The sequence below is a fragment of the Temnothorax americanus genome, unplaced genomic scaffold, assembly GCF_048541705.1.
Source record: "Temnothorax americanus isolate GAGA-0224 unplaced genomic scaffold, ASM4854170v1 Scaffold21, whole genome shotgun sequence".
Classification (NCBI taxonomy): Eukaryota; Metazoa; Arthropoda; class Insecta; order Hymenoptera; family Formicidae; genus Temnothorax; species Temnothorax americanus.
In genome coordinates, this window is record NW_027509349.1 from 1,757,604 (window position 1) to 1,785,155 (window position 27,552).

The following is a 27,552-nucleotide window of genomic DNA, read 5'->3' on the forward strand; positions in this document are numbered from 1 at the left end:
CCCGTCTCCATTTCTCCGTGGTGGACGACAGTTTTATCGCATTTCTCGTACGAAAGGAAGCTGCAAGTCGCCGGAAAAGATTGCGGCTTCGCGGGAGGAAAGTTGACTTTATTAGACGTCGACGGGCGGAAGGGGCGAAGGAGAGTAGATAGATGGAGGGTTCAGAGAGGAAATTAATTCGATTCAATTCAGTGAGAAGGAACCGAGTCGCGGGGATACAGTCCCTTTCAGAACGATGATAAAGTAACACCGTACATAAAAAAACATATATATATATATATGTAATAAGCTAATGAGAGAATGTAGGCCTTTGCCAAAGATAAGGCAAAGACGGAAGTAAAAAGGAAAATTGGGTTGGGGCAAACCAAGAGTGTGACAAACAATGAAAATTACATACACTGTAAAAAAATTATTTTAAATTACAACTATTATAGTGGGTAATTTTGTGACCTACTATAATAGTTGTAATTTTACAAAATTACAGTACGGAAGGAAAAAGTAATTTTGTATTACAATTACACAAATTAAAAGTGTGTGAAAAAGTATAGTATAGTAAATTACAATGTGATTATCATAATTAGACTATTAAGTGCACATCGTTGGTCTAACTTATATAAATAATTTTTAATTGATCTAGTACCTCATCTACTTAAATTTTTATCTGAGATTAAGATTTGAACTTAAGAGCAATATATCGATTTAATTGGATTATTACGGCACTCTACGTGGAGGGTTCGTAACAAAAGCATTTTCCGGTTTTAACATTTCAACTTCAAAGATCGATCTGAGAGAGTTGAAACGGCTTGCAAATACCGAATGGTGCTCTCTCTCTCTCTCTCTCCTTCTCTCGCGCGCCGTTGTTCCGCGGAGAGCGAGATGGTGCGGAAGCGCTGGTAGTCTGTACTGCGCCTCTTTATCGCGGTCGTGAGCAATCGCGAAAGTGAGGGCGAGAAAGAGAGAACTTTATCGGGCATATACAAGTTTAAGATTGCCTGAGCCAATCAAGCTTTGAATTAAGGAAGCCTCTCGGGATGGTCTCCATGGCTACCACCCCGTCTCTGCATCTCCCTTTCCGTCCTCGACCCCCCCAATAACACAGTCTTCTACCCTTTTCCTCCTCCCTCTCATCCCCCCGTCACGGCCGGTTGAGAAAGGTCACGGGGTCATGCTGCGCGAAATTTCCCTGCCGGTGCACGTTCCAGCAACCATCATTCGCCACCCCTACGTTGATTGTTCACCGAATTGACGGATGTCGCCGGGGCGCAGCGAAATGTGCGAACGCGAAGAATGCGCGCGCTCTCAGAAACTCGCGAGCTTATACAGCGACCCGCAATTTAATCGAATGCGCGAGATTTCTCCGTGTTATTGTTATTGTCAGAATTAGCCGTGCCGGAGAATTCTGACGATCGTCATTAAACGCTTTCGAATTACATCCATTCGTCCATTCCCACGGGAGAGATAAAAACAAAAATACCCCACACCTTACGTATGTAAATTGAACGTAAATAGACGGCGTAACAGGGTCGTTGGACGCGGAGCTCACGCACATTACCGTGTCTCTAACCCGCTGGCGAAAACACGCGTTTCTCATAGAAGACACGGCACACGCGGAAAATATAGCGGAGGATCGATAGGTCGCGCGCATAGAGTCCCGTGTACATACGTGCGACCCCCATACACTGGCAGATCAGGTGCATGCGCCTCGTGCGACCGTAATAAGCGCAGTCCCGGTGCACCCGATATAGGTACGCGGGATTGGAATCAGAACGTGCATACGAGACAGACGTTGACGGCGAGTACACGTGCGCGCTCAGATTTCCTTGATCCTCGATAGAACGGAAGTAGATCGAACGAGACATCGTATAGCGGGCAAGACAGTGTAATATTTTCCAATGGTGTGTTTGCCATCACTCGTTCTCTTTAATAATCTCGCGATATCTGTTACAGAGATTAATTAATCGTTGAGGCGTATTTCGACATATAGAGTAACAATCGGAAATTTGCTGAAATTTAATAGCTGCTATTTTATAATAAAAAAATGAAATAAAATAAATTGAACACTAAATAAATTTAAAGTAGAAATCTATCTTTTTTTAGCATATAGTGCAAAAAATATATTTATAAAAATAAACGTTAACAAGAAAGCCGATTCGGCTGCGAATTTTTATTTTAAAAATACACGTCAAGTTAAATATATGAGTTTGTCTTAAATTATTGAGTATTTTCTATTTCAAACGCTGCCGAGGATAAAGTAAAGGCCCAAAATAAAAAAAAAATTAAAGAATTGAGGGGACAAAAGAAACTCATTACATTGATTTTGCAACGGTCCATCCTACGTGTTGATAAATAACGGATTTTTTTTTACATTATAATGTTTAGTTTATTTTATTCTTTTCATTTTTATTATAAAATATATAAAATATAAAGTGACGATAATATAATATTAATAAAATAATTTAATTTTAGGAACTTTGTAATTGTCGTTCTGTACTTTATTGAATGCATATAATTATCCTGCTTGACTCGTGAATTTTACGACGTTGCGTAGCTCAATTTTATTGTTGAAAACTTGCAAACCTTTTTCTCTTTGTCTTTTCTCGTCATGTTAAAGTTCAATCTATTAATAAGATTAATTTATAAAGATGTAAATCTTCTTTTTATCATTCACTTGGTATTAGTAGCCTTACGTATGAATCTAATAATTTTACGTTTAATTTATCAGATATAAAGATAAGTCAAACTACTGTCGTGGTTTAAAGAGCATCTCTGAACCTATTATATAGGACTGAGAATAGAACAGAAATTGCACGTGTAGTCATTTTTATTAGAACGCATTTATTTCGAGGTAATTAATCAATTCGTTAGTGTGGTAGCACGGAGTTGAAAAAAGGCGGAGTGAACTTTTTCCGCTTTTAAGTGGAAAGAAAGGTAATTTTGGCTTTTTCTTTATGCCGAACACTGTAATCTTCGCAGCTTCGTATTTATACCGTCCGAAATCCCGCCCGAAACGTAAAACTCGCAAAAACAACCGTTCCGACTCTCAGTCCTCGGGCTCCCGATGTAGCTGAAAAAGTTGACGCGATTAAGAGCGCGCTTTATTACACAGAAATTCCAAGCTCTCTTCGGCGAGACGACAAATTTTTTAATGAATACCGTACGTCTCGGATTCGCACGCGATTAATCAGCTTTTCACCGTATGTGGAATTCTGCATGCCGTGGGCACTCGTTAACTTCGTATCGTCGTTGGGGTGGCGAGATAGAATAATTCCCATCGATCGGAAGCCGTCACGAACCTCTCGAGAACCTCGGCTAGGGAAGATTTTGTGTGGCCGCCCACGCGCTCGCGCCACGTTTTGTCCGATAAATCAGAATTGCATATCTAATTGCTAAAGATAAATCGAGATTGAGTTTTTGCGACGGTCATTTATTTCGACCCGTTGAGTCGATCCGTTCGCGAAGGAAAGGGGAGCTATATCTGTAAAGACAATCGAAACCTATTCTCGCCAACTTTCGGAATTCTTCTCCTATGCGGCGATAAACCTTTCATCTTTCGAACGTTGAGAGCGCGACTCGGCATAACTCTCAAGCATGAAAAGAAAAGAAACTCAGAGAAAGGATATTTGGAGGAAAGAGAAACTTTTGCGGCTTAAAAGAATTTCGTCGCGGTCAGCACTTTTCTGCATAATCCCTTTGACTTCAATACACTCGGCACATCGCTTTGATTCACTTACACAATGCATATAACTCGCGCGTTCTGTCTGCACTTTCAAGCGCGAGCTATGCCATTTTTTCTCTCTCGATGAGGACAAATTGAATAAATTTCTAAAACGAATTTGAACCCGAGGTGGCAAAGAACGATCACGACGTTATTTTCGCGGTCGCTGCTTTTGCACGCTTTTTCCACGCATCACCAGCGATGCACGACCATCGAGCACGCGCTCGTATAGATATTCTCATTCTAATCGTGCTCCTGCTCGCCGCTGTTCCAGCTGCGGAAGCCAGTGTCGACTCTCTCGATCCCGGGGGCGATGAAGAACAGCGGCGGGGTGGCCGGCGGGGGCAACGCGGGGGCGGCCGGGGCGGCTGCCGGCAGCGCTGTTGGCGCCGGTGCCGGCGAGGACGCCGGCATCGCCCTCGTGGGTGTCCACACCGAGTATCCCCGTTACGTGGACGATCGCATGCTGGGCGGCGGCGGCGGATCCCTGAAGGCCTGCAGCGGCAGCATCGGGCCCGGGTCCAAGCATAAGCCGAACGTCGGCTACCGGCTGGGCAGGCGGAAGGCCCTCTTCGAGAAGCGCAAGCGCATCAGCGACTACGCCCTCGTGATGGGCATGTTCGGCATCATCATGATGGTCATCGAAAACGAACTGTCCAGCGCCGGCGTTTACACCAAGGTAAGCCGTCACTCGTTGCCCATTGCGACACAATTGCTCGGATGAAGCTATATAATATATCTCCCGCGACGGTTTAGTCGCGGTTTCAAAGACATACTTCGCTCGATCGAGGCAGGTATTACGCGAGAGGAGCAAAGAAACCGCATGGCTCAAAGTTAAACTCCTGGGACGACTGTTGATCCCGCATCCGCATAAGTACGATTTTCCTTCTCTCAAGTCTTCTTAGCTTTCCGACATCGTTGTTGATCCAATTTTCTAACTTACGTAATACGGGCGCAATTACAAGACTGAGGATAAACCTCTTATCTCTCGTTCCGAATCTCAGAGCCAAGTTTCTCTAAACTTAGGACGCGCGATTGAAGTTTTGGGAGATGGCGAAGCCGTGAGGTAAAGGCGAGGAACTATTAGCGTTGGCATGACATTATTTTCCGATGGAAGAATATTAGCGATCAATTTTATCTTCTTCCTACTGTATATAGGCGTGAACCTTCGGTTATAATTAACGCAAGGTTTACCAGGCGACAGCGCGTTCGCGATATCTCGTACTTCATCGGGCGTCCAATTAACTCGCACTTGATTTGCTAATAGACTAGTCACACTTTCCCCGAGAGACTCTCGTAAATTCGCTTTGGCTGAATCGTTCACGCGCGGGAAGTAAACTCGTCGGCGATTCAAAAGTTAAACACCCGGGAGCGCTTGTCACGATCTTGGCCAACTTCCCTGGTTTCTGTTTACAAAACGCTGCAAACATGACTGTTCATTGAGGAATTTTGTAATAAAATTAACGCCGGGAGAGAGAAATAGAAGAGGTAGCGCCGCGGTTGCATTCAATAATCCGATTGACGCTGTCTTCGAAGTTTACGTGTCGCACTCTCGACAATTCTGCCAGTTTACATTTTATTTACATAAAGTTTTTATCATTTAGGAAGATTCAAGTATTCGTTGAATGTTAACTTGAAATAAATTGCCGTGTTAAATTAATAGTTCGTCAAGTAAATATTTTTATTGTAAAGAATAACTATTCTTATCAAATTCAGAGACCAAAAGTCTCAAATTCTCTTTAACTACAAATTGCAAAACACAAAACTTCGTGGAAATGTCAAATTGATGAAATTCTCTGTTACTACAAATTGCAGAACACGACACTTCGTGGAACCTAAAATTGAATAACGATTCGTTGAAATGATTTATTGTATTACTCGTAAAGTTAATATTTCAACGAATTGAATAATAAATTTTTTTTTATTAAATTAAAAAACTGAAATTCTCAGTGAGCTACAAATTGCAGAACATAACATTTCGTGGAACTTAAAATTAGTGAATATGGCAAAGTAATAATATATATGTATGGCGGTAAAATAAATATCACAATCGCAATTTGCATACTGCAATTCACATACAGCACACATATTTCACTTCACCGTTAAATAATTAGTCGACATTCGCGCAACGATTGCGTCATTATAGCCCGATGATGATAAACCGGTGGACGAGAGGGATGATGATTCTTGCACGGCACCGTGTACGTTTACATTTTGCTCGGCATTGAGATATACCTATAAATATAAATACCGCTGCGGAGGTTGGCGCATTCTACTTATCATAGTCTATCTCCGCGGGATTCTCTGAATAAATAACTAGTGACTGGTAAATGATAAAAGTGCACAATCACGAAGAGCAAGAAAAGACTGAGAGACAGTTCGCTGAATATTTATCGCCGGTCAGGATGCTCCGTGGCGCGAAACGTTAATTCATTCGCCATCGATCAGAGCCCCTCGAAACCGCGTGAAAAGTGCAGAGCGATGTAGCCGCGTTAATATTACAGGGGCTGGTTCACCGAAAAGGGGCGAGCCGGCAGTGGGATTTTATGCTCCAAAGAATTTCTGTTTCTCTCAGGAATTCGAACGCGTCGGTTATTTTTACTGCAGCTTCTTTCTCTTTAATATTGAACGATTAACATCATGCTGGTTAAAGTGCTGCTGGTACTGGATTGAGGGATGAATTCTCCCTTTATAAAATGCAAGATCACAGTTCTCGAAGAATCGCAAATCATAAGATATATCTCATTGCGGAATCCAAAATTAAATATCGAATTGCTGGAAAGATGATAATTCTGAGGACTTAAAAATTTATAAAACTCGGAGGATTTTATTTCAGATTTTCTTTAATTTCACTTTTCCGTTATAATTTATTTTTTTCTTACCATTAAGACTTAACTTGCCAATTTCCACGAAAGAATAATCGATTCGTAAAAAATATATTTTTTGCGTATCTCGTATTAAAAAAAAAAAAAGAAATTTCCGGAATCTACGGAATCATGGGACATAGGCAGATCGCGGAAACCGGTAAAATCCCGCCGACAGTCAGTCGTCTCGGCTCCTTTCATCCTCAAGGAGCTTCGCGCTTGAACGCGCGCGCGACGTGAGATGTAGAGCTCGACCACGTTGGCAAATATATACGCGATACCAGCATTCGCCGTTTCGAACAATCCTCGCAGACTGCAGATCGACCCCTTTCCCCTCCGGCGCATTGTTATCCTTTCATGTTCAGATGTTCTACCAACGCCGGAGTCGGCGCGGCGTTTCACCGCGAGGATAGAATCAATGCCGTCGGGGTGTTCACGCGCTGTTACGGATAACAACTCTTTCCTTGTACGACAAGGTCCGCCACGTGAATCTGAATGATAGATCCCCGTGCGTTCGTGAGCCAGCGCAGCGGGTTCAAAGACTCGAGAATCGAAGAGATATCCGCCCGAGATTGTCGACGAAGCTCCGTGAAAGCAAAGACTCAGAGAAATTGAATAAGAATTTTAAAGATCCGACTTAAAAAAGTTTTTTTTTTAAGATAAATTAACAGTTAAAGATAATATAAAATAACATTTTCTCACTTCTTTTTTTATATCTTTCTTGAAGGATAAAATTTTGCAGTCATGTCAGAATTTGTTTTTATATAGAAGATTCTTCGAAAGAAAGGATAAATTAAAAATATTAATTTCAACGGAATGTCATCCTTCTTTTGTGTTTTCAGATATCTAAATAATTAGTAGAAGTGTGTAAATCGAATGCATCAAGTACGTAAATTGAAAGTAAGCAATCTTGCCTTATCAACCGATTGCTACGCTCACTATTAGTCACTTCATTCAGTACAGTAGAGGTCAAATTGATTCACGTTACATTGTCGGGTTAAATGATTCGAAGTGCTCGTCGTCGGGCTTTCAGTATTATATAAACTATGGTCTATCGGGGCTGGTCGGATTGTTGATCGATAGACCACTTTCAATTTACCGTCGAGTGACACGGTGATATTGAGTAATCGTGCGTTTTTTTGCGACACTGTCGAAGGGCACTATCAACGCGGGGAGTTTCTCCTCCTCGTCGAGAGAAGCTGGATTTTATTAAAATTCGCTTCGCGCTCCGCCCGCAACAATTTCAAAACTTATAGATGCTCGGCACGCGGAATTCGAGGATAGTTCGGAAAAAGGGGAACGTTTCTCTACGAGCATGCCGACAATTTTCATCCGCACTACAGAAAGTAAGTTTTCGAGTGCAAACAGGAATACGTAATGCAGGAAATTAAGTGGTGATTAAAAACAAGTAAACCTATTAAAAATCAAGAGCTTAATGCTTAAAACAGCGAGAGCTTAAATGACTGATTATTCAGATGTTTGTAAAAAAAAACGAGGATAAGGAATAAACGAGAAAATGTTTTGTTAATAGCTGTAGTTGTTGATTTTTCCTTTTTTAAGACTCTTTTAAAATTTAAATTCTGAAATTTTATCGCGTGGTATACTCGATTCACGAAATATAAATTTTTGTAACTTCTCATTTTTAACGTACAATTATTTGAATAATTTTGTTATTTTAGGAACTTTTCCATCGCTATATTTCTCGGTACGTGATTATTCGGCCTAAGAAAGATTTTTATTTCTTTAAAAAGGACCCAGTTCTAAGGGTCGAAACGTCGTAACGTTTCAATATATGTATTGCCAATTGTCGTTGAAGATAATAAACTTTTCTGATTTATTTCCTGTTGAATAGGATATATTTGAATGACCTCGCGACCTTCGCAAGCGTTATCTCGGCTAAAAATGGTCCGTTGATGTACCGGATATTCAAGGCGACAACGACAAGCGCGAGTCGTCTCGTATATCCTCTTAGTATCGGAGATATACCGCGGTTCGATAATCGCAATTGCGAAGGAGAGGCCGCCTTGACTCGGCCTATCCTCTTTCAAACAAGGAAGCTCGTCCCCAGAGTGCTTTCGGCCGAAAGCTCGCGAGTGTCTTTTCGCTTTTCTTCCCGACGTCCGTATTTATTCCGCCATCCCCGGCCAACGGGGATATTTCTCTCCCGTAAGAAATTCCCCGGGGATCGCCGAATCCCGTTGTTGACTGAGCAATCCGTCGCCGCTTGATCCCGTGCCAAAAGCGGAGCGACGGATTAACAATATCGATATTGCGAGAGCTCGAGGGCAATCGCTTGCCATGGAGACCCATTTCAGAATTGAACGTATAGTCATGCGGGACAATCGGGTGGAAGAGTTGTCCTTATTCATTTAGATTTTACAGGAAGCTTTCGGTATTAACCGCATTTTACAGAGAGAACGCCGGAAATTACTTAGCCGGTTGACTCAAAGAATTCGAACCTTTTTCGAATCTTGGATTTCTATTAAACGTCAAATACATATGTAGAAATTTAGAGCTTCGCAATTTTATACTTGCAATAACCTTCTTCATTTACTTTTATATTCTTAAATTTTTGAACTTTGACATTCCGAAACGTTAAGCTTTCTTTGCGATTCTCAGGACAATAGGAATAATTTAGATTATATAGAATTTAAAAATTTTTTTGAATTATTTTTTTAATATCGTAGATTAAAATTAAAAGTTTTTTGATTATTTATCTTTTTTATTTCGTGTTTTTTGAAATGGCTTATATTTCGAATCTTGAAATTCGTGAGTTCTCGCATTTTTTGACTCTGATTGTGTTCCTCATATTTCAATTTCTTATTGAATTTCATAACTTCCAATTTTACGAATTTCCGAAGCTTTTGCACCTTTTGATTTTTTTCAATCTTCACTCTTTCACATCTGAACAAATGCCACAACATGAAACTGCATGCAGAGCGCAATGCATGCGAAAGCGTTATAGCTCCGAATGATTGGCAATTTAAGGATCGTCGAACGATCCCGCGGTTTGCTCGTGCACGCCCATCGAATTGCAAATTCGACAAACGTCGAGAAATTCTGCGGCGTCGCAAAGTCGAATATATCGACACCGTTACGCGCGTTCGTGCTGAAATTTTTATGCGCAGAGGCGATCGAATTATTTTGACTGAAACTGGCCGAAACTTGTCCAATTCAACTCACCGTTTTCGATAACTCAATTTATTTTAACTTAACAAACATGCGAGATAACGTAGTTTTTTATCGGCAATTGGGAATAAACGCTCGATAAGCGCCGCGATATCGCATTTGTCGCTAAAATTAACATGACATTTTGTTTCAACAAAATTTTTTATTTAACGAGATAATTAATCATTTAGATTATATAGAGTTTGAAATAAGAATTTTTTATTTAATATCACGGTTTAAAAAAAACTTTTGAATATTTATCCTCATCATTTATTGTCTTTATTTCATACTTTTTGAGTATTATATATATATATATATATATATATATATATATATATTACAAAATTGTTTGATTTAATCAAGAAATGTGGAAAATTTTAATTCACTTCGGATTCATTGAAAAAGACATCAAAACTTAATCCATAAAAAGGGTTCTCTTCTTTCGTGTTCCTTTCACTTAATCATGCCGTTAAAGATCTTCCCTGACACGAATTAACACATCAATCTTCAGTTTATCAGAAATTAATGAGAGGATTACGCGATATTTCAATTAAGACCACTTCCAAGGCTTTCCTTCCCTGAAACTTTTTTCATCTCGTGCGGATGACAGTTAACAAACACGTGCAATTATATAAATATCAACGGGCTCACATCACATCGTCTTCCTCCTACTCCTTCACCTCTGCGGATGACAGATCGATCATAGTGACAGCAGCGGTGTGGAATGATAAATTGCACCGTCACGTTGTCTCGGAAATCCCCGAATAACCTCGATGACGCGAAGACCTCAACAGAGCGGAGGAAGAAGACGGCAATTATGCGGCCGTGAGGACTAATGTTATTATAAAGTGGAGCCGTGACGAGACGAAGGCAGCTAGGTCGTCAGGGAAGCCCCGACGGGTCGGAATGGAAAGACATGAATTAACTGGAGAATCGCCACGTCGGCGACGACGACGATGATGACAACGAGGACGACGAGGAAGGAAAGAAAACACCGGCTGCGTTGAACCGTGTCGGGTTGAAGGGAGCGCGAGGTGCATCGTTCATCACGTCTCGTCTGCTGGTTCTACATATATATTATACTTTCGTCATTTGGCGCTAAACGATATCATGCTGATATCGTCGTTTATCACTCCTCATTTTTGCACGCCGAGCACGATATTGTTTAGCATACGTCTCGCTTTGAAACACACGGGGTCTGTAATTTCCGTTTAGATCCCGTTTTTTTCACAAGATCTTGGTTTTCTGGCAGACGACGAGAGGAGAAATCACTAAATTTCTCGAAAGAAGAAAACAGGCTGAAAGGATTGCGCACGATTTACGTGCGGAAGTAGAGAATGGCAAACGACTCGTATAGTCTCCAGCTCGATCGTTTAACGCCGTGGAAGCCCTTTTTTTCTCGGGGCTCGCTATTAAGGGTTTACGACGAAGCTCTAATGCCTGATGCGGCTTTTATGTACCTCCTTTTTTCGTCAGTAACCTTCAGGCCTGGCTGGCTTCGTGTGTTATTCAAAGATTAGGCTCCCTCCCCCTTATCGCGAGATAAAAACGGGTCAGAGTGCTTTTATCGCGGTAAGATTAACGAACGGATCCGCCATGTCGCTTCTGCCGCTTTATCCATCACTGATTCCGTCCGAGATTACCGATACGCTTTACGTATACGATCTGCAAATCGCATTGCATTTATTCCGCAAGATTATCTGTTTCTCTTTGAATTCTATCTGATTTTGTACGATTTGACGTCCAAATGACCACGACACATGGCATTTTCGTCCATTTCAAATTAAGGGGCTATTACAGTGTGACGCCCGAAAAAATGGACCATTTTTAATGAATTTTCATTTAAAAAGTATTGCATGCATTGGTACAAACTTTTTTTCAGTGAAAGGTATACTCTTAGAGAATGGAAAACAATTTTTGTTGTTGCATAAAAAAATATATTTATTTAACAATAAATTATAATTCAAGGCCATGAAAAAAAAGGTATGTTGCTGGCGGGGATCATCTGAGCTCTCCAGGTGGTCTGAATTAGTCTGAAATCAAAAATTCAAAAAGATTCTTAATTTGTAAGAGTGTCGCTATCGTCCGTACTAGAATTATTATTTTATATTGTAAAAATTAACAAAATTGCGGCATTTTGTGCAAAAGTGTTCGAAAAAAACATTTTTTTTTTTCGTCGTAATTCGGGCAAAAATATAAGTTAAAATTAAAATTTTTTAATAATTCTAGTACGGACGATAGCCATACGTATGCCGAATATGCTGTAAAAAATTCAGCCCAATTCGCCAAGCCGTTTTTCCGAAATAATCCCCGCCAGGAGAAAAAATGTCGTTTCGATAAAAACGCGTTTAAAGTTCTTTTTACATGAAAACTTGTATAAAACAGGCACTTACAGCTAATCAGCGATGCCAGGCCCGTACAAAATTCCTTCAGCTCCAAAAGTCATCTTTAGCCGATCTGGCATGCAATACTTTTTAAATAAAAATTCATCAAAAATAGCTCATTTTTTCGGGCGTCACACTGTAATAGCCCCTTAAATCCCAGTTTTCTTTAGCCAGTATTATAACTTTAAAAACATTCAAAATATTAAAAATGTGAAATATTTGAGAAGTTATACACTGCACAAATGCGAAGTATCTCGATTCTAAAACTTTCCAAACTTATGGTTTTATACTCTCGAAGATACGAAATTTCGGAAAATTATCGCTTTAGACATAAAGAATTTTAAAGATTTGAGAAATAAGTTATTATTCACGTATAAATGTCAAAACAAGGACACAGATATTTGTGATATTGTAAAAATTCCATAGACTCTTTATACAGGTTTACACGGTCTCACAAGGCCACGTTTCTCAAAGATACAGAATATTAAAAAATCTATAAAATTATCGTTCTTTAAAAAAAAATTCTTAAATGATAAAGGGTTTCTTTTTCAAACTTAGGCCATTAAATAAACAGAGTATTACCTTAATTTTTTAATTACAGTTACCGTTTTGTAAAATGTCAATGGCGTAAAAACGAGGTTCAGATAATTACTGTTTTGAACTCGTACACCAATGAATAGATTTTTGCAGATTTTTATTAATTTATTACAGTAATTAAATAGCTCAAATAGCTGTTACTGTACAATAAATAGACAAAACACGAAATGAATTGAACACTAAGTGAGTTTAAAGTGGAAATTTGTCTTTTTTATTAGCATGTAAGGCAAAAAGAATATACATTTATAAAAATAAACATTACAAGAAATCCGATGATTTGGCTGGTTGCATCGTTTAGTAATATGTTTATTAGAAAATCTCGGCATGTGGGGACCATTTCCTTGAAAGAAATTTATTTGGAATTCTTTCAAAGGCACAGTTACAGTTATTAATGTTACAAAGATTATTTAATAGTTGTCAAAAACATCTCGATTATTGCGAAATTCAGATGGGTATTACTTTAAAAGTACAAGGTATTTCGATCTTAAGTAATACCATCTAATATTTTAAGAGTTAACTTTTGAGCTCATTTTATGAAGAAAAGTTCACATGAACATGTGGTCACAACTGTCACAAGGACCTCGTTTCAGAGATGAGGGTGTTGAAAATTCTATAAAAGTATCATTTTCTTCTTAATAGCTCTTAAAAAAAAGCTTTCTTTTTCAACTCAGGCTAATAAATTAAGACGGGGTATTACTTTTAGTTTTTTATCTACAGTCGTTTTGTAAAAAGTCAATGACGAGGTTTAGGTAGTAGTACATACTGTTCCAAACTTGTACGTCAAAATAGGCGGAAAAAATTTTTGCAGATTTTTTAATTATTTTATTACAGTACATTTTATTACACTTTAGCTAAAAATTATTTAAAAAAAATTTTTTTTGTTTAAGAACTGTTAAGAAAGAAATGTTAATTTTATAGAATTTTTCACATCTTGAGTCTCCAAAACAAGGTTTTTGAACTATATGTTCATATAAACTTTTCTTTATAAAATAACCTAAAAAAAAACTCTTAAAATATTGATTTAGAATTTTACATTAATGTAAAAAAAAAACCGTTATTTATCAACACGTAGTATGTTTAGTTTATTTTATTCTTTTCACTTTTATTATAAAATATATAAAATGAAATTGTAATATTTAAGTTTTTCTTAATAGCTTTCTCAATTAGAATTTTCAACATCTTGTATCTCTGAAGGCCTTTGACATCATATGTTTATATGAAATTTTTTGTATAAAATGACCTAAAAAATCAACTCTTAAAATATTGAATAATACTTGAGAAACACACCGTATATGCAGAATACTGAAAATGTTCATCTTTCGATGATTTTTTTTTTAGAACTTATTCTCGTGCATCTTTTATCACAGTTACGTTACGTCTGCGCTGCGTATATTTTTTCATTATCCGGCCACGAAGCGTTCCTTTTAACCGCGTAAAGTCGTCGTTCAGTCACCATCGTTGTTACTTGGCATGGTTCCTAAGTCAAAAGAAAGAAAGTATAATTTAGGAGTGAGTTGCTTTACGGTCCGGGGAAGAGATTTCTCGGGGAAGCCTGGTGGAAAATTTCTAGGCGATTCAACCGGCGTTTGCCGTTGCGTTCGCTGGCGATGAGAGTCGCGGGAGGATTAAGGTGCCGTAATCGAGCTTTTTTGCGACGATAAGTTCCGCGCCGGCAAAATCCGGCAAAAAAACCGGGTCTTAAATTCCTGTTCCTGGTGCATCTTTCTCCTTTCTCTCTCCTAAACCGCGAACAAACTTTCCTCTCTCGGTGAAACGAAAGTGCACCGCCGGGAGGTGTCGCAAAATAAACGATACTTCAAGCGTAAAACGGTGGCGGAATTAACGGTCGTGTGGCGTATTTATTTTGCGCGGAAAGCGGATTTTTATGATAGAAGACATTTAGTTTTCTATTTATACTTTTAAACGAATGTGTATTTTGCAATGATGAAAAGTTTATATAAAAATCTCAGATTAATTGTTCGGAAATTGTCACATTTTTAAGCATGAGATAATTATTTAAAATTATTGCCATTCTATTTTCTATCCTGCTTTTATGAATATTACATGAGCATTGTTGAAAAGATTATTTTTGCGATACGATAGGCTTTTTGTGACTGCATTTATCGATTAATATTAATGAACGTACGCTGCGTTCATGAATTCTTCATTATGTATTCATATTAATCGTTATGAAGCATGAATAAGTTTCAGTGCGAAGCCATTATTCCGCTCTACAATTAGCACAATTTTTTGACATTTTGCTGATTGCACATCTTTCAGTATTATATTCTCTCTATATGTATACTATTTTCTCCCTATATTATTTTATTATTATATTATATTATAATTTTCTTACTTTTTAATATACAACTGGTACTCTTCCGTTTTAATCTTAAATTTAATCTTAAATTTCGATATATCGAAGTTATCGAAAAAAATATTTTATGTATTTATTTATTTTTCTCTCTTACTTATTTTATATGATAGGCTAACTCTCTTACCTATTTTAAATTCTTCGCGTATTCCTGACAGGGTTTATATATGCAGGGATAATCGTAAATCGGACACTCATTCATTCATTCGTCATTCCTTATTCTTACTTGAAATCCACCCGTAAATATATATTCGTATATCTCCTGGTATATTCGCAAATCTCCTGGAATCGCGCAATCGCTGTCTCTTCGCGTTCACGCAAATTGTAACAAATATCGCGTCGCGTCACGAATCAAAATGAAATTTCCCATAAATGAAATTTTACGGCAAAATTTCATCCCTTGCGCTAGCTTGATCATCCCGAGAGCGCGAATAATTATTTTTCACCCTCGAGGGCAGTTTGCATCCCCTGGCCGGACGAGCTTTGATGTCAAAATATCTCTGTGATATACAGCCCGTTCTTCAATAAAGATTAATTCTTTATATTTAATCTCTTTTTTTTTATTTAAAAGTATTTCGAAAATTTTTGTGAAATTTAATATTCATGAAGATATCGATAAAAAAAGGAGATTAACTTATCATGAGAATAATAGCTTTGAAGAAATTAAATTAAATGTTATGTAGGTCTTGGAAGCCAATCTCGTAACCTTTGCAGAAGGCTTCTATGTACATAACTCGATCTTTACGCTCTTTACAGCATTGAAGTTTAATTTCTCGGATTTGCTAATCGAAAATTTTTAAAACTTCAAAATCTATCTTTCGAAATCTTTTCTTTAACTTCGTAATTTTAAACATTTGATTTTTTTGCAATTTGATTTAAGATCACGTCATATCCTCAAATATTGTATTTTCTTCATGCTTTCAACTTCTGAAACTATATGCAGATTTCATACTTCAGATTTCGATAGATCGACCTTGGTTTTAATCTCCAGAAAAGTTTCACAAGTTCAGTTTTAGAATTTTTAGATGTCCGATTTGTGAATTATTTTTACTTGTCTTCAAAATCTTCGATCTAATAGCATTTGCGACGGAGCTTTATTTTGTCAATCAAACGCGAGCCTGAGGTTTCCCACCTCAAAGTAGTGGTCGATTCTTTTCCCAGCACACTTTCTATTTTTCTTTATTAACGTTCTTCCCCTATGATGCTGAAGAAACGTTTTCGTCGGGGATTAATTTTTCAAGTGCACCGGAACGCCTGCGGCTTTACTCAAGTCTCCCGTGTTATTTTTCCTTGTCAGACTTCTTCACAAAAAGGCTCCTCCATATCAAGCGGAGGAGGCCGAGCGATGATCGCTTTATAATCTGCACAAGGTGAGAGTATATTCCCGTGACGTATCGCCGGAAGCAACCGTAAGGACGGGAAAATCCTGTCCCGTCACTTCCTGTTACATATGCCACGAAGATTACAAGGAAAGAGCATTAAACGCTCTAAGAAAATCGTTTTTCGTTTTCATTAGGTTCGTCGTTTTTACGACTCGAGAATTAATTCCGATAAATAATTAACATTCGATACGAAATTCATCGAGATTCGTTATTAATTTTTATCGAGAAAAGATTCAGCGCTACGTTTGAAATTTACATAATTCATATCTATTGATGGAATACTTTGTATCGCGCGCGCGCGCGCGCGCGCGAATATTCTGCGAAGAGTAATTTTCAACCGGAGTGATTTTTACTTCCAAAGGTGAAGCGCACACGTGCGTCGATTGAATATCCGACATCAGCTAAACGCAACCTAAATCCAAAATAACTGACTATAAATAGCCGTTCATGTAGTTAATCGGCGTACGGCTTACGCTTGTGCGAGGGATCAAAATACGCGGCAAATTGAAGATCTCACCGGCGATAAATGTGTTTTATTGGTGAATTATAAAAAGCGCGGGTTATAATTCCGACGTGTTAAAGTTCAAGTTCAATGCCGTTTTCCGCCCGTAAAATACTTCGTAACTTTAGGTCTCTCAATTTTTCGACAATTTTAATACCATTAACTGAAAAAAATTCTGGATTTTTTTTTTAATCTAGATTATTTTTAAACTATCTGTCAAATCTTGATAATCTCTACGCTCTAAATTTTACAATCGCAATTTTAAGTACAATTAAAGGCCTTTACAGGCATTTAATTCTTTGAAACAATATAAATTATGCTCCTTTGTAATTTTAATTATAATTTTTTCAATTTTTATTGAAACACCTTTTAAGACTTAGTCCGATCGACATAGAGGGACGATTTAAAGTCCGATGAAAATACTCGGTCACGTTTGCCAGACGGATTTTCCGGGTTCTCATCGAGAACTCGAGAGTCCGCGCGTCGTCCACGTGTTAATACGCGTTCTATATTTCCGCTCTGTCAAGGATAGAGGAGCCCGCGCCATCGAGACTCGTGGCGCGCGTACCCTGGCGCACGCGGTTTCCTTAACGCCCCAGCTCTCTTTTTTTTCGACTGGCAAAAAACGGCAAAGGTTTTCACCGATTTTACAGAGCGTGACCACACAAACCACGCACGAATATTATAGATCATGCCGTCGTTATAGTAACCTCCTTGAACGCGCACATTCTGGTATTCGACAAAGGTATTCGACAAAGGTTTTTAATCGCGTGTCCCACGAGATTATTACGTGGCATTAGCACGCGCGCGTCAGTGCGGGGGCGGATCTCGAATATTTTCCCTCTTTTTTGCAGAAAACTGTATGAAAATTCTAACGGAGGCAAAGTTAAATGAGAAAGTGATATAATTTGATATGCTTGATTATGATATAATATATGTATGCCGCGTAAAAAGTTTCATATAATGCTATATGCAACGCGAATGTTATTTCAGTAATATCTTCTTGAAAGTCTAGCGCACCAGCAAAGCGTGGGCTCATTATAAAACGTTCAATTTAAAAAGAGTAATTTAGAAAAAAAGACAAGAATACTGATGTTCGATCAGAAAGAGTTAAAAATTAAAATGATAATTAGAAGTGTTGTAGAATTTTTAACGGCGAGAAAACTGTCTCGGAGATTATTTGTCGAGAAAATCAAAGAAAACTGTCGAGACATCCACTATGCAAAACCATCGTCATTAAGACATTATATCATAAGACGTCTTAAAGGTGTCTTTAAAACGTCTTATATCCCTATTTTTAACATGCGTGCTATCTGGGAGCATATTGATGGAAATTTTCTAATGTACGGGGGAAGAGTGCGAGATTTTTTATTAAGAAGGAAAGACAGACAGAAGATGGAAATACATAATTGCTGCCGGCCATTTCCGTATGAATGCCGGCGCGAGGAACGGAAGCTAATATAATCGACGTCGGGGGACGAATATGTATAGCGGTCTGAATGCATCCGAGAGCCAGGACGGCATCGGGAGGAGCAGCTCGATGATGCGAAACAAAGAGGGGTCGCGAATCGCCAAGAGGGAAATGGAGGAGGACGGTTTGGCACGGTTCCTCGTATTGTTCTGATCGATCGCTGAGCCTTTGCGGGGATGATTACCCTCTTAAAGTTTCATAGGGAGTCCATTCTCGCCATTGCGAAAACATCTTTCGAGTTCGGAAAGAACGAGAGACGCGACTTCGGTAGAGATAGACGAGAGTACATTACTTCCGTCGTTATGAACGAAAAGTATAGACTTTCGTATTCTTCTCATTTGTTGCATTGCTCCTATGTATTGACATAAACTCTCAGCATTTTTCGACGGCTAAGCCTATAGTTATAAGAAATTTTCGATTTGATTATATTCCCCGAAAGTTTGAGCTGGAATCAGAGAAATTGATATTTATCCACTAGCTTTTTTACGCCTGAAATATACGCCTGAAAAGTTTGTCACTTTTAAATCATGACATCTGGCGCCGCGCCGTTAGCTTCCCCACAAATCGATATTTAATTTTTATCAGTTATTGGAGCGTACTTTATATCAGCTTTAGAATCTCTTATTTTTCGAAAATTTAATAGGAAATTCTTTAATTACCGAGACATTTATAACACTCCGTTTGAAGAAAACGTTCGTAAAAAAACGCCTTAATCTCTTAGACGATTTTTTACACGTCTTGACCTTTTTAATTTTACGCGTCTTTTATAACGGACGCACGGTGTATTCCCGGTATAGGCGAATGAAAAATAAAAGAGAGCTAGATGAAAAAAAGAAATAAGTAAAACAGAAGAGCAGTCTAAAGATATCCCGTGTAAAGATATTTTCCTTTCTCTTCCCCATCCCCGACGAGAGACGCATAAATTCTGCATCGTTTTAGACGCTACCGCGAGAGCTATATATAATCGTTTTTCGAATGGAAACACCGACGCAGTTTATCGAGGCGCGAACTCGCGGCGGAAAAATCCGGCCCCCGTAGATACAATCGCATTAATTCATGGATCACGGCTCGTATAATCCTCCCTCGCCATCTCTTCTTCATCCGTTCCGTATCGATACGACCCTTTAGCGAGAAGCGGATCTCGTAAATTTATTACGGCGCGAAATCCCGGTATATCCGCACGCGTGGACACCGCAAGCGCTCGCGGTTTTCACCTTTAAGGGGACGATAACCGGTAATTATTGGACAATCTCGTCGAAATCTATTTTACGATGAACCCGACTGGTCGGGATTGGATTTTAGACGGGATCATTGGGTGTCAGGATCAAAACTGATAGTTACAATGTTGTTATTTTCGCGTTGTATTCGATACTGCGGTAACTCTCCAATGGAACTTTCTCAGAAAATGTTTACAATTTTCAGATTTTTCGACATTTATCGATTAAAAATGACTTTAGGTAAGACCTTTTAGGTAAAAGGACAATAAAGTATTATAATAAAATACACTAGATTTATTAAAAACAGAATTATTCATTTTTCTTCTTACATCTGCTTTAATCACAAAAAGATATATTATTTCAGTATATTAGTGACAGTTTTATTTATTTTATGTGAAATTATGTTATTAAATATATTATAATATCAATAATATGTGTAATACATATTAATATATAATATATATGTATATTTTTATATTTATTTACTTTTTATTTTTTAATTATTTATATTTATTTTTTTGGTGTGGTTTTTATTTTGTAATTTGACTCTACCTATTTTATAAACACAGTCGTGCATTTCTCGACTTGGACCTCCTAAAGCTCAACTTCGCAGTCAAAGTATTCAATTTCGTTCTAATTTTTCTCTCGATCTCAGAGGAAAAGTGGAGAAACCTCCGTTATTATTTACATGTAATTCTTGTTACAGTTATTCTGCCTCTCTGGAATATTCCGTTCGAAATTAAAATGGTTTAGTGTGAACCGCTAGCCGCTCTTTTCGAGCAATATTTCGCGAACGCTCGTCGAATAGCTTCCGACAAAGTAGTTCCGGCAAAGGGGAAAGTTCTTGCTGGGTAATTATTTTGACCGAAACGCATATGCTGTAATTATTTATCCGCGACACAAACGTATGGCATCGGACGGAAGACTCGGGAACAATTACGGCCTGCACGCGCACGAATTTCACAGCTTGTCACATGGTTGCGCGCCGCATAATATCGCGATAGCAATTTCGCATACCCGCGCGAGCGGACCGTAACACTCGTAAAGTCAGGTCGTAAGGTCGAGCGATAATAAATTTCTCCTTTATATACTTTAAGCGTAATCCCTTAATCCATTTATACAGCGACGAGAAATTTTATCTAACATCTGCAGACGTGAAAACTTCGCGAGAATGTCAGAAACAAAAAAAATGTTATTCGGCGAGATGAAAATCAGTCGAAATGAAAATCATGTTTGACGGAAAAAGAAATTTTGCATTTTTATCTTTATTCTTTAGATCTCTTCTCTTCTATTTACCATTTCGCTTTATAAATTCTGTTCCTCATAATGAGAATATCCTTTTCATGTTTCAAACATGATTACGCGAGTGGCTCATAATAAAATCATTCAACTTTAAATATATTTCGCGAGCGAGTATTGTCTTTGAGATTCGTAAAAGGAAATTTCGCGAAGAGCAGCATTGGCTCTGTTTCTTGCGAGCCCCTAATCCCTTTCCAGGTTACATGGCGGAAAGAGGCTTTGCCCAGCCAGCGCGCTTGTCCTCGTCGTCGTTCTTCCGGAAAGCAGCTCATTATTGCGATCCACAATTCACCGAAAATCTCGTAAACCGCTCTCATATACCAGCATCAAATAAACTATGCATGTGCGGATATGTGTGCAAAAAGCATCGCGGCTATATCCTCCCGAACAGTTTTCTCATTACAGATCCTGGGAAATGCGAACTAACGAGAAGCACAGTTATCCCGAGTAATATATTGTTTCCCAATTACAAATTGTCTACCGTTATTTATTTTTCGGGTCAATTTTCAGTGGGCTTTATACTTCAAACGAATTTTAATCAAGCCCTAATTATACCCGAGATACTTTACGTTGAACTAAAATGTGCCTCGAAATGGTCAAAGAACTCGCGCACATAAAAAGAGGAACGGAGCACCGCGTAAACTTTAAACTCGGGCAAACATTTCGAGCGAGCTTAAATTCGCCCGGCATTACGTATCGCGGGATTACGTCGAGCGGCGTATATAGGCAGACAAAGCGAGTGCATTCGACGATGCACAGCGGAAATTACGCTATACGTGACTCGGGCTGCCGTAAATAACGCGCCGCCGCCTCTATTAGCGAACCTAAAAGCGGCAGCAAACGTCGCGATGTGCCGCGCGCGTCAGGTATTAGCCTTCTTAAACTTTGAACGTTATCAGGGAGCTGCAGCAAATTCAGGAAGATAAAATCGTGAAATTTATTGCGTGCGATATAAAGCCCGCGTAGCACTTTACGTCGGAATTTTTACGAATCTTAATCCTTAACCGACGTGGAAAAAGTCGACGATTGGTGACAAAAGATCTGACAGTACTCTTGCTTTTTTTTTCCTAGACTTTTTCTGATTTTTCTCAGATGATTTCATATACGTAATAATAATTACGTAATTCTTCCGCCGATTATCTAAAAGTGCGTATTTACCGGAAAACAGTTCGCAAATTGTATTGGCGAATTGTATGTAAACACTATTCAATCACTGTTCGCCATAGGGCGAATGAAAGATTCGCGATCAGTTCTCGAACATCTGCGAAAACTGAACGCGCTGTCTACACCGACATTCACTCTGGGTTTATTGCTCTTTTTTCAATCTTACCGCTTTTAGACCGAACGTGTAACTGCTTGCAAACAACAACCGCGCAAATTGAAAATAACTTAAATAACAACCGATCGTAAACTGTTTATTGACAATGATAAATGAAACCGACATGAATATTACAATCAATTAGAGTAGGTACCAATAAGAAATAAAACTGTTCGCGATCTGTGTTTGCAAATTATTAGCCGGTAAAAACACGTTTTGAGATATCCATCGGGAAGAACAGAAGAGATATGTTAAAATTCAACGTTGAAATTAGTCTGTCTACACCAATATTTACTCGGGGTTTATCGCCCTCTTTTTAATCTTACCTCTTTTAGAGCGTACGTGTAACTGCTCGCAAACAACAACCGCGCAAATTGAAAATAACAACCGATCGTAAACTGACAATGATAAATGAAACCGACATGAATCTTACGATTAATTAGAGAAGGTATCAATTAATAATAAAACTGTTTGCGATCTGTGTTTGCAAACTGTTAGCCGCGATGAAAACATTTTGAGATATCCAAGAAGAACAGAAGAGAGATGTTAAAATTGAACGTTGAAATTAGTATCTTTGATTATTTATTCAGTTTCTGTATCAAGATTTCACTCTTCAAGATATAATTAAGTGATCTCGTATACTTCGCTAAAGAGTTATTAAATATGCAGTATACAATCATAAATATATAGGGTAATTTCTAATAACTGGACTGGATTATAGCTCTTTTTAAATAAAGATACAAAATTATAGAGAAAAATTTCTCACTATTTTTAGTATGGTCTATCATTTTATGTTTAACTAGTGACCAACTTGACAACGTTATAAAAAACATAAAAAACGTATTGGAAAATGTTTAGAATGTCACGGTGATATATTTGAGCACTTAATGTGATAAAGTAATTTTATGATATAAAATATGCAATATCTCTTAAAGTATTAACACCTTTCGATAGTATATTTAATAAAGAGCGAATGCCTTTATTCAGTATTTTGATATTTATTGCGCTGCTTTTTTCGCACGTGGTAGGTACATTCCGGTCGATGTCAAAGGAATGAATGGCGCTCAAAATACCGTAAAAATTTGTAGTAGTATACATATATATACAGGGATTTAAAGCGCTTTTAAAGCAATACATTTTATTGCGATATTCCAAGTTTCCTCTCTAGGATATAGAACGAGAGGTACCTAACATAGATTCTATTTTTCTAAAATGCTCTTTTTACGCCAACGTTTTTTACGATCGTTAAAAATGTTTGCACCTTTGCTGGTCGAATCATAAATCGAACGCCATTGTTAGAAGCACCGTTGCTTGACTTTTACGACGCGGCAACAAGGAACTTTACGAAGATGTATGCATATTTCATTATTTCGCGTCTAAGAAGTGGGCAATTAACGGTAAGCTTGGAATTTGTTATTTCTGAAATTAACGGCCGGAGCTCGACAATTCATTCGCCGATAGTCTCGAGTCAGTCCATAATCTATCATCGATAGTAGAATGCTGAAACAATGATTGTTTATCTCGATTTATCTTCCGATCGACATCAGAAATAGCTATAATTTTTAAGACACACATTTCTGTGTGCTATATTAATTTGCACAAACAATATGTGTTTAACGCGTTTCTTTGTTAAGAAAATAACAGAAATAATATCTTATGTCATGTAAAATTAATGTAAAATTAAATGTAAAAAATTAAATATATATGTATAATAATAAATAAAAATAAAATGTATTATAAAATATATTTTATTTTATTATTTTACCATAATAAGATAAAATGTCTTTTATTATAATTTCACAGGTACTTTACACACAAAATGTTTTATGTTTCAGGCCTCGTTTTTCTCGACAGCACTGAAAACCCTGATCTCTGTGTCTACTGTGATACTGCTTGGCCTCATATTTGCTTACCATGCCTTAGAAGTACAGGTATGCATAATACATTCATCTCTCATGGTATAATAAGTGAATATTTGAATAAAGTAGAGAAACCTTCGAACGAATAGTCGTTTAAATTCAAACGGAACACAAGATCACATCCTTTCAATTGGTTTATATATCGGAGGTATAAAGGTTGTTATTCACTCGCGCCGCTTTATTGTCGCAGCTTCATTTTCGACAAAGTTGATGAAGAAACTGGAAGACAGACAATATATTCCCGCGTTTTTAAACTTACGTACCAAATGTTTGTTGGAAGATGTTTGCGCATTATTATTATTATAATTATTATTATTAGAATCTTCTTACACTCTTTAACGAATTATTATCATTATAGGTATATATCTTTATAAATTGTATAGAAGCGTAGATATAAATTATTGGCGGATGCAAAATAAATTTCCGGAATTGCATGAGAGCCTTAGATGCAAAAGATACTTGCGCATTATTATTACTATTATTATTCGATTTTTTAAACGCTGACGAATTATTACTATTATATATTTTTATAAATGGCTAAAATCGCGTATAAATTACCATAAATGGCTGCAAATAATGGGGGGGGGGATAAGTTTCCGGAAATATAAATTGCCGGGGCGCAATCGGTTTTTGCGTTTCGAGGCCGAGCGCGACATTACGCCCCAGTGATTACGGGATTTAACAGCCCGACGATTGTGCCCCGCTCAGGTCGAAATCGCGGGGTAAATCGACGCGACGCTAAGCTAGTCGAAATGCCATCGCGGAATGGCGCAAACGTGATTTTGCAGGTACGCGAGTGTTAATGGGCCGTTAATAAAAGGCCAATTACGTATCGCGCACGCGGTCAAATTTTATCTATTCGGCGCACGACGCCGCGCCCGCACCTGCGCCCGCGCCGCGCGCCGCGCGCCGCGCCGATCGATCGCCGATTATTTATGCGTTATCCGATACCTCCGCTGAAAATCTTTGAACCGTGAGATGAACTGAATGATCGACGGTGTATTTGTGGAGCGAATAAATGTGTAACTCAACCCCTTCGTTGCTTTAGATCAATAAGCAACGTCGTGCAAACTTGAGCGACTTGAACATCCGCAATGGGATATTCGCCAAGAAAGCTGCTGTTTAATATACAGAACATTCAGTATGTGCTCTGCTTTATAGTAGGAAATTTTTATCGCGTCGACTATAAATAAATCTCCTTTTTACTGTCCTTTTTGAAATAATAATTTCAACTTGTTACGCGCTGCGCGAAAAACGTTGAAACGTTCTAGTTGTTTGTAATTTTTCTCATTGCGTAATTTATTATAAAATAAACATACAATATGTATATATTATAATTAAACGCAGGATATAATCTTGTAACATAAGATGAGATTTCGTCAAAATTGTTGATTTAACTAATGACAAATATGAAATATGTGAATTAAGAGATAATGTGACGATCTCGCGTGATAATGACATCAGAAGAAAATGACGGTCTTGAAATAGCTGAAAACTCTCCGATTACGAAGGCAAGAAGGAAATCTCTTTGCTAAGCTTTCGACTCACTTCCGGCCCGGTCAGGACTCATTTTAATGAGACACCAATGGCCGGCAGCGAAGCGAGCTTCGCAAAGTCATCACGGAAAGCCTGGACTGGCTCGAACGTTTAAGCGTCAACTCAAATATTGACCATCTTTCAAGTCTCCTACACCGAAGTTTCTCACGTTATTCACCGGGTGTTCCACGAAAAACTGGCTGTATGACTTAGGGGTAGGTTCCATTTCGATGCAAATTTAATTTACAGTATATCGTATAAATTACTCTCAGAGTTTAAACTATTCTCCGATTAATTAATTTTACGCTATAAAAATACAAATCTGTTTTTTTCCTTTTCTTTATACATATCTATCAAATATACCGTTTCTGAGAAACGTCAAATTTTGATAAATAAAAATAGATTTTGTTATAAATAGTCCATGTTCTAGCAAACTCTCGTGAATGCTTCGTGCCAATTTTACTTAACGGAAAACGGATTAATCTTAAACGGCGGGTTCAGTCAGAAATCAGGATTTATCGCAAATGTCCTCTGGGGAAGTCTGTTGTAGCCGAATGCGACGCGAAAAAAGGAAGAGAGGCGATAGCTGCCAACATCCCTCGCGTATCCCGAAACGGATAATTTCGACTCAATGTGCCGGAAAAACGTTCTCGTCAGGCTCGTAGTCGTTGCGCGATGCAATTTCGCCGCGATATATTGTGGCTCCGATATTGCATTCTTGCGATTCGAGAAGTACCAATGCGGCGACGTTTCAAAACCGAGAAGCAAGTCCTCTCGTGTGCTTTCTGCTTTTCTTTCCCCCATGAAAAGAAAATCGTACGGAAAGCTCGAGTTCAATAAAATTCAATGCAGGATCGCCGTATCAATTTGCTGGATGAGAATAGCGTGTCTTTAAAAATAAAATTATACCGTTTTATACACATACATACGGGTTATCTCGCAAGTCGTAATCTTACAGTATATGGAACGGTGCGGTTGACTTTTCTTTAAGGGAAAGCTTCGAAACGAGTCGTTATTTGTCGAATAAACGGTATCTTGTGACTGAACATCAATTTAAAATTCTGAACACGTAAAATAATAAAGTGCAGGGTTATATTTTCTTTATTTAAATTCGCGATTTACTGTGGAAACACAGTCTCACAATATAGATTCACGATTCGGAGGGAATCGTTTGTGATTGCGCGTTTTATAGAACTGGGAACTTATTGGTGTCCGTAATTGGAAATATTAGGGAACGAAAGATTTTCAACTTCAACTTAATTACCAGTCCGGTTATACCAAGCTGGCTCACGCAATCTTGCGGCAACAACGGGCTGGCTTGGAGCCTAATGGCCTGCTGACCTTTCGGCACCTGTTGATTGTCGTTCATCAACGATTTGCATGCGCAGATTTGCCGGGATTCACCTGGTACTGCGAAACGAAGGGGGTTTCCCTCGGGAGACATCGTCTCGATCAACGTCGCCCGCACAGGTTTCTGATCGTCTTCCCGTTTATCTTCCTCCCTCCTGCCCTCCACTTTCCCTTCTCTCACTACATGCAACTATAAACTTAGATCCCTGCGACGCATTGTCGTTCTTGATACATTAAATTTCTAATGTCACATATATATATTTTTTTTTCTTCATATTTTACAATTAGATATAAAAATAATTTTTATCAATTTTCCCAATTTCCACTCCACATCTAATCAACGAACATTATAAATCGTTAACAATCACAAAGTTCTTTACTTACAAAAATAGAAATGTGATAGATCGCGCAGCGAAATGTGACGAAACAAAAAAGGATCATACCTAAAAAAAACGT

The 27,552-nt window shown here is 38.2% G+C and overlaps 1 protein-coding gene across 4 annotated transcripts in view; it reads left to right on the forward strand.

The window, feature by feature from the left end:
- Positions 1-27,552, forward strand: part of Sk (small conductance calcium-activated potassium channel) — a 174,731-nt gene that overhangs the window by 123,627 nt on the left and 23,552 nt on the right. For all 4 annotated transcript variants that reach the window (XM_077406894.1, XM_077406893.1, XM_077406895.1 and 1 more), the window contains 2 exons: positions 3,990-4,394; positions 24,127-24,222. In XM_077406894.1, coding sequence (XP_077263020.1) covers positions 3,990-4,394; positions 24,127-24,222 — 501 coding nt within the window. The remainder of the gene's footprint in view (positions 1-3,989; positions 4,395-24,126; positions 24,223-27,552) is intronic.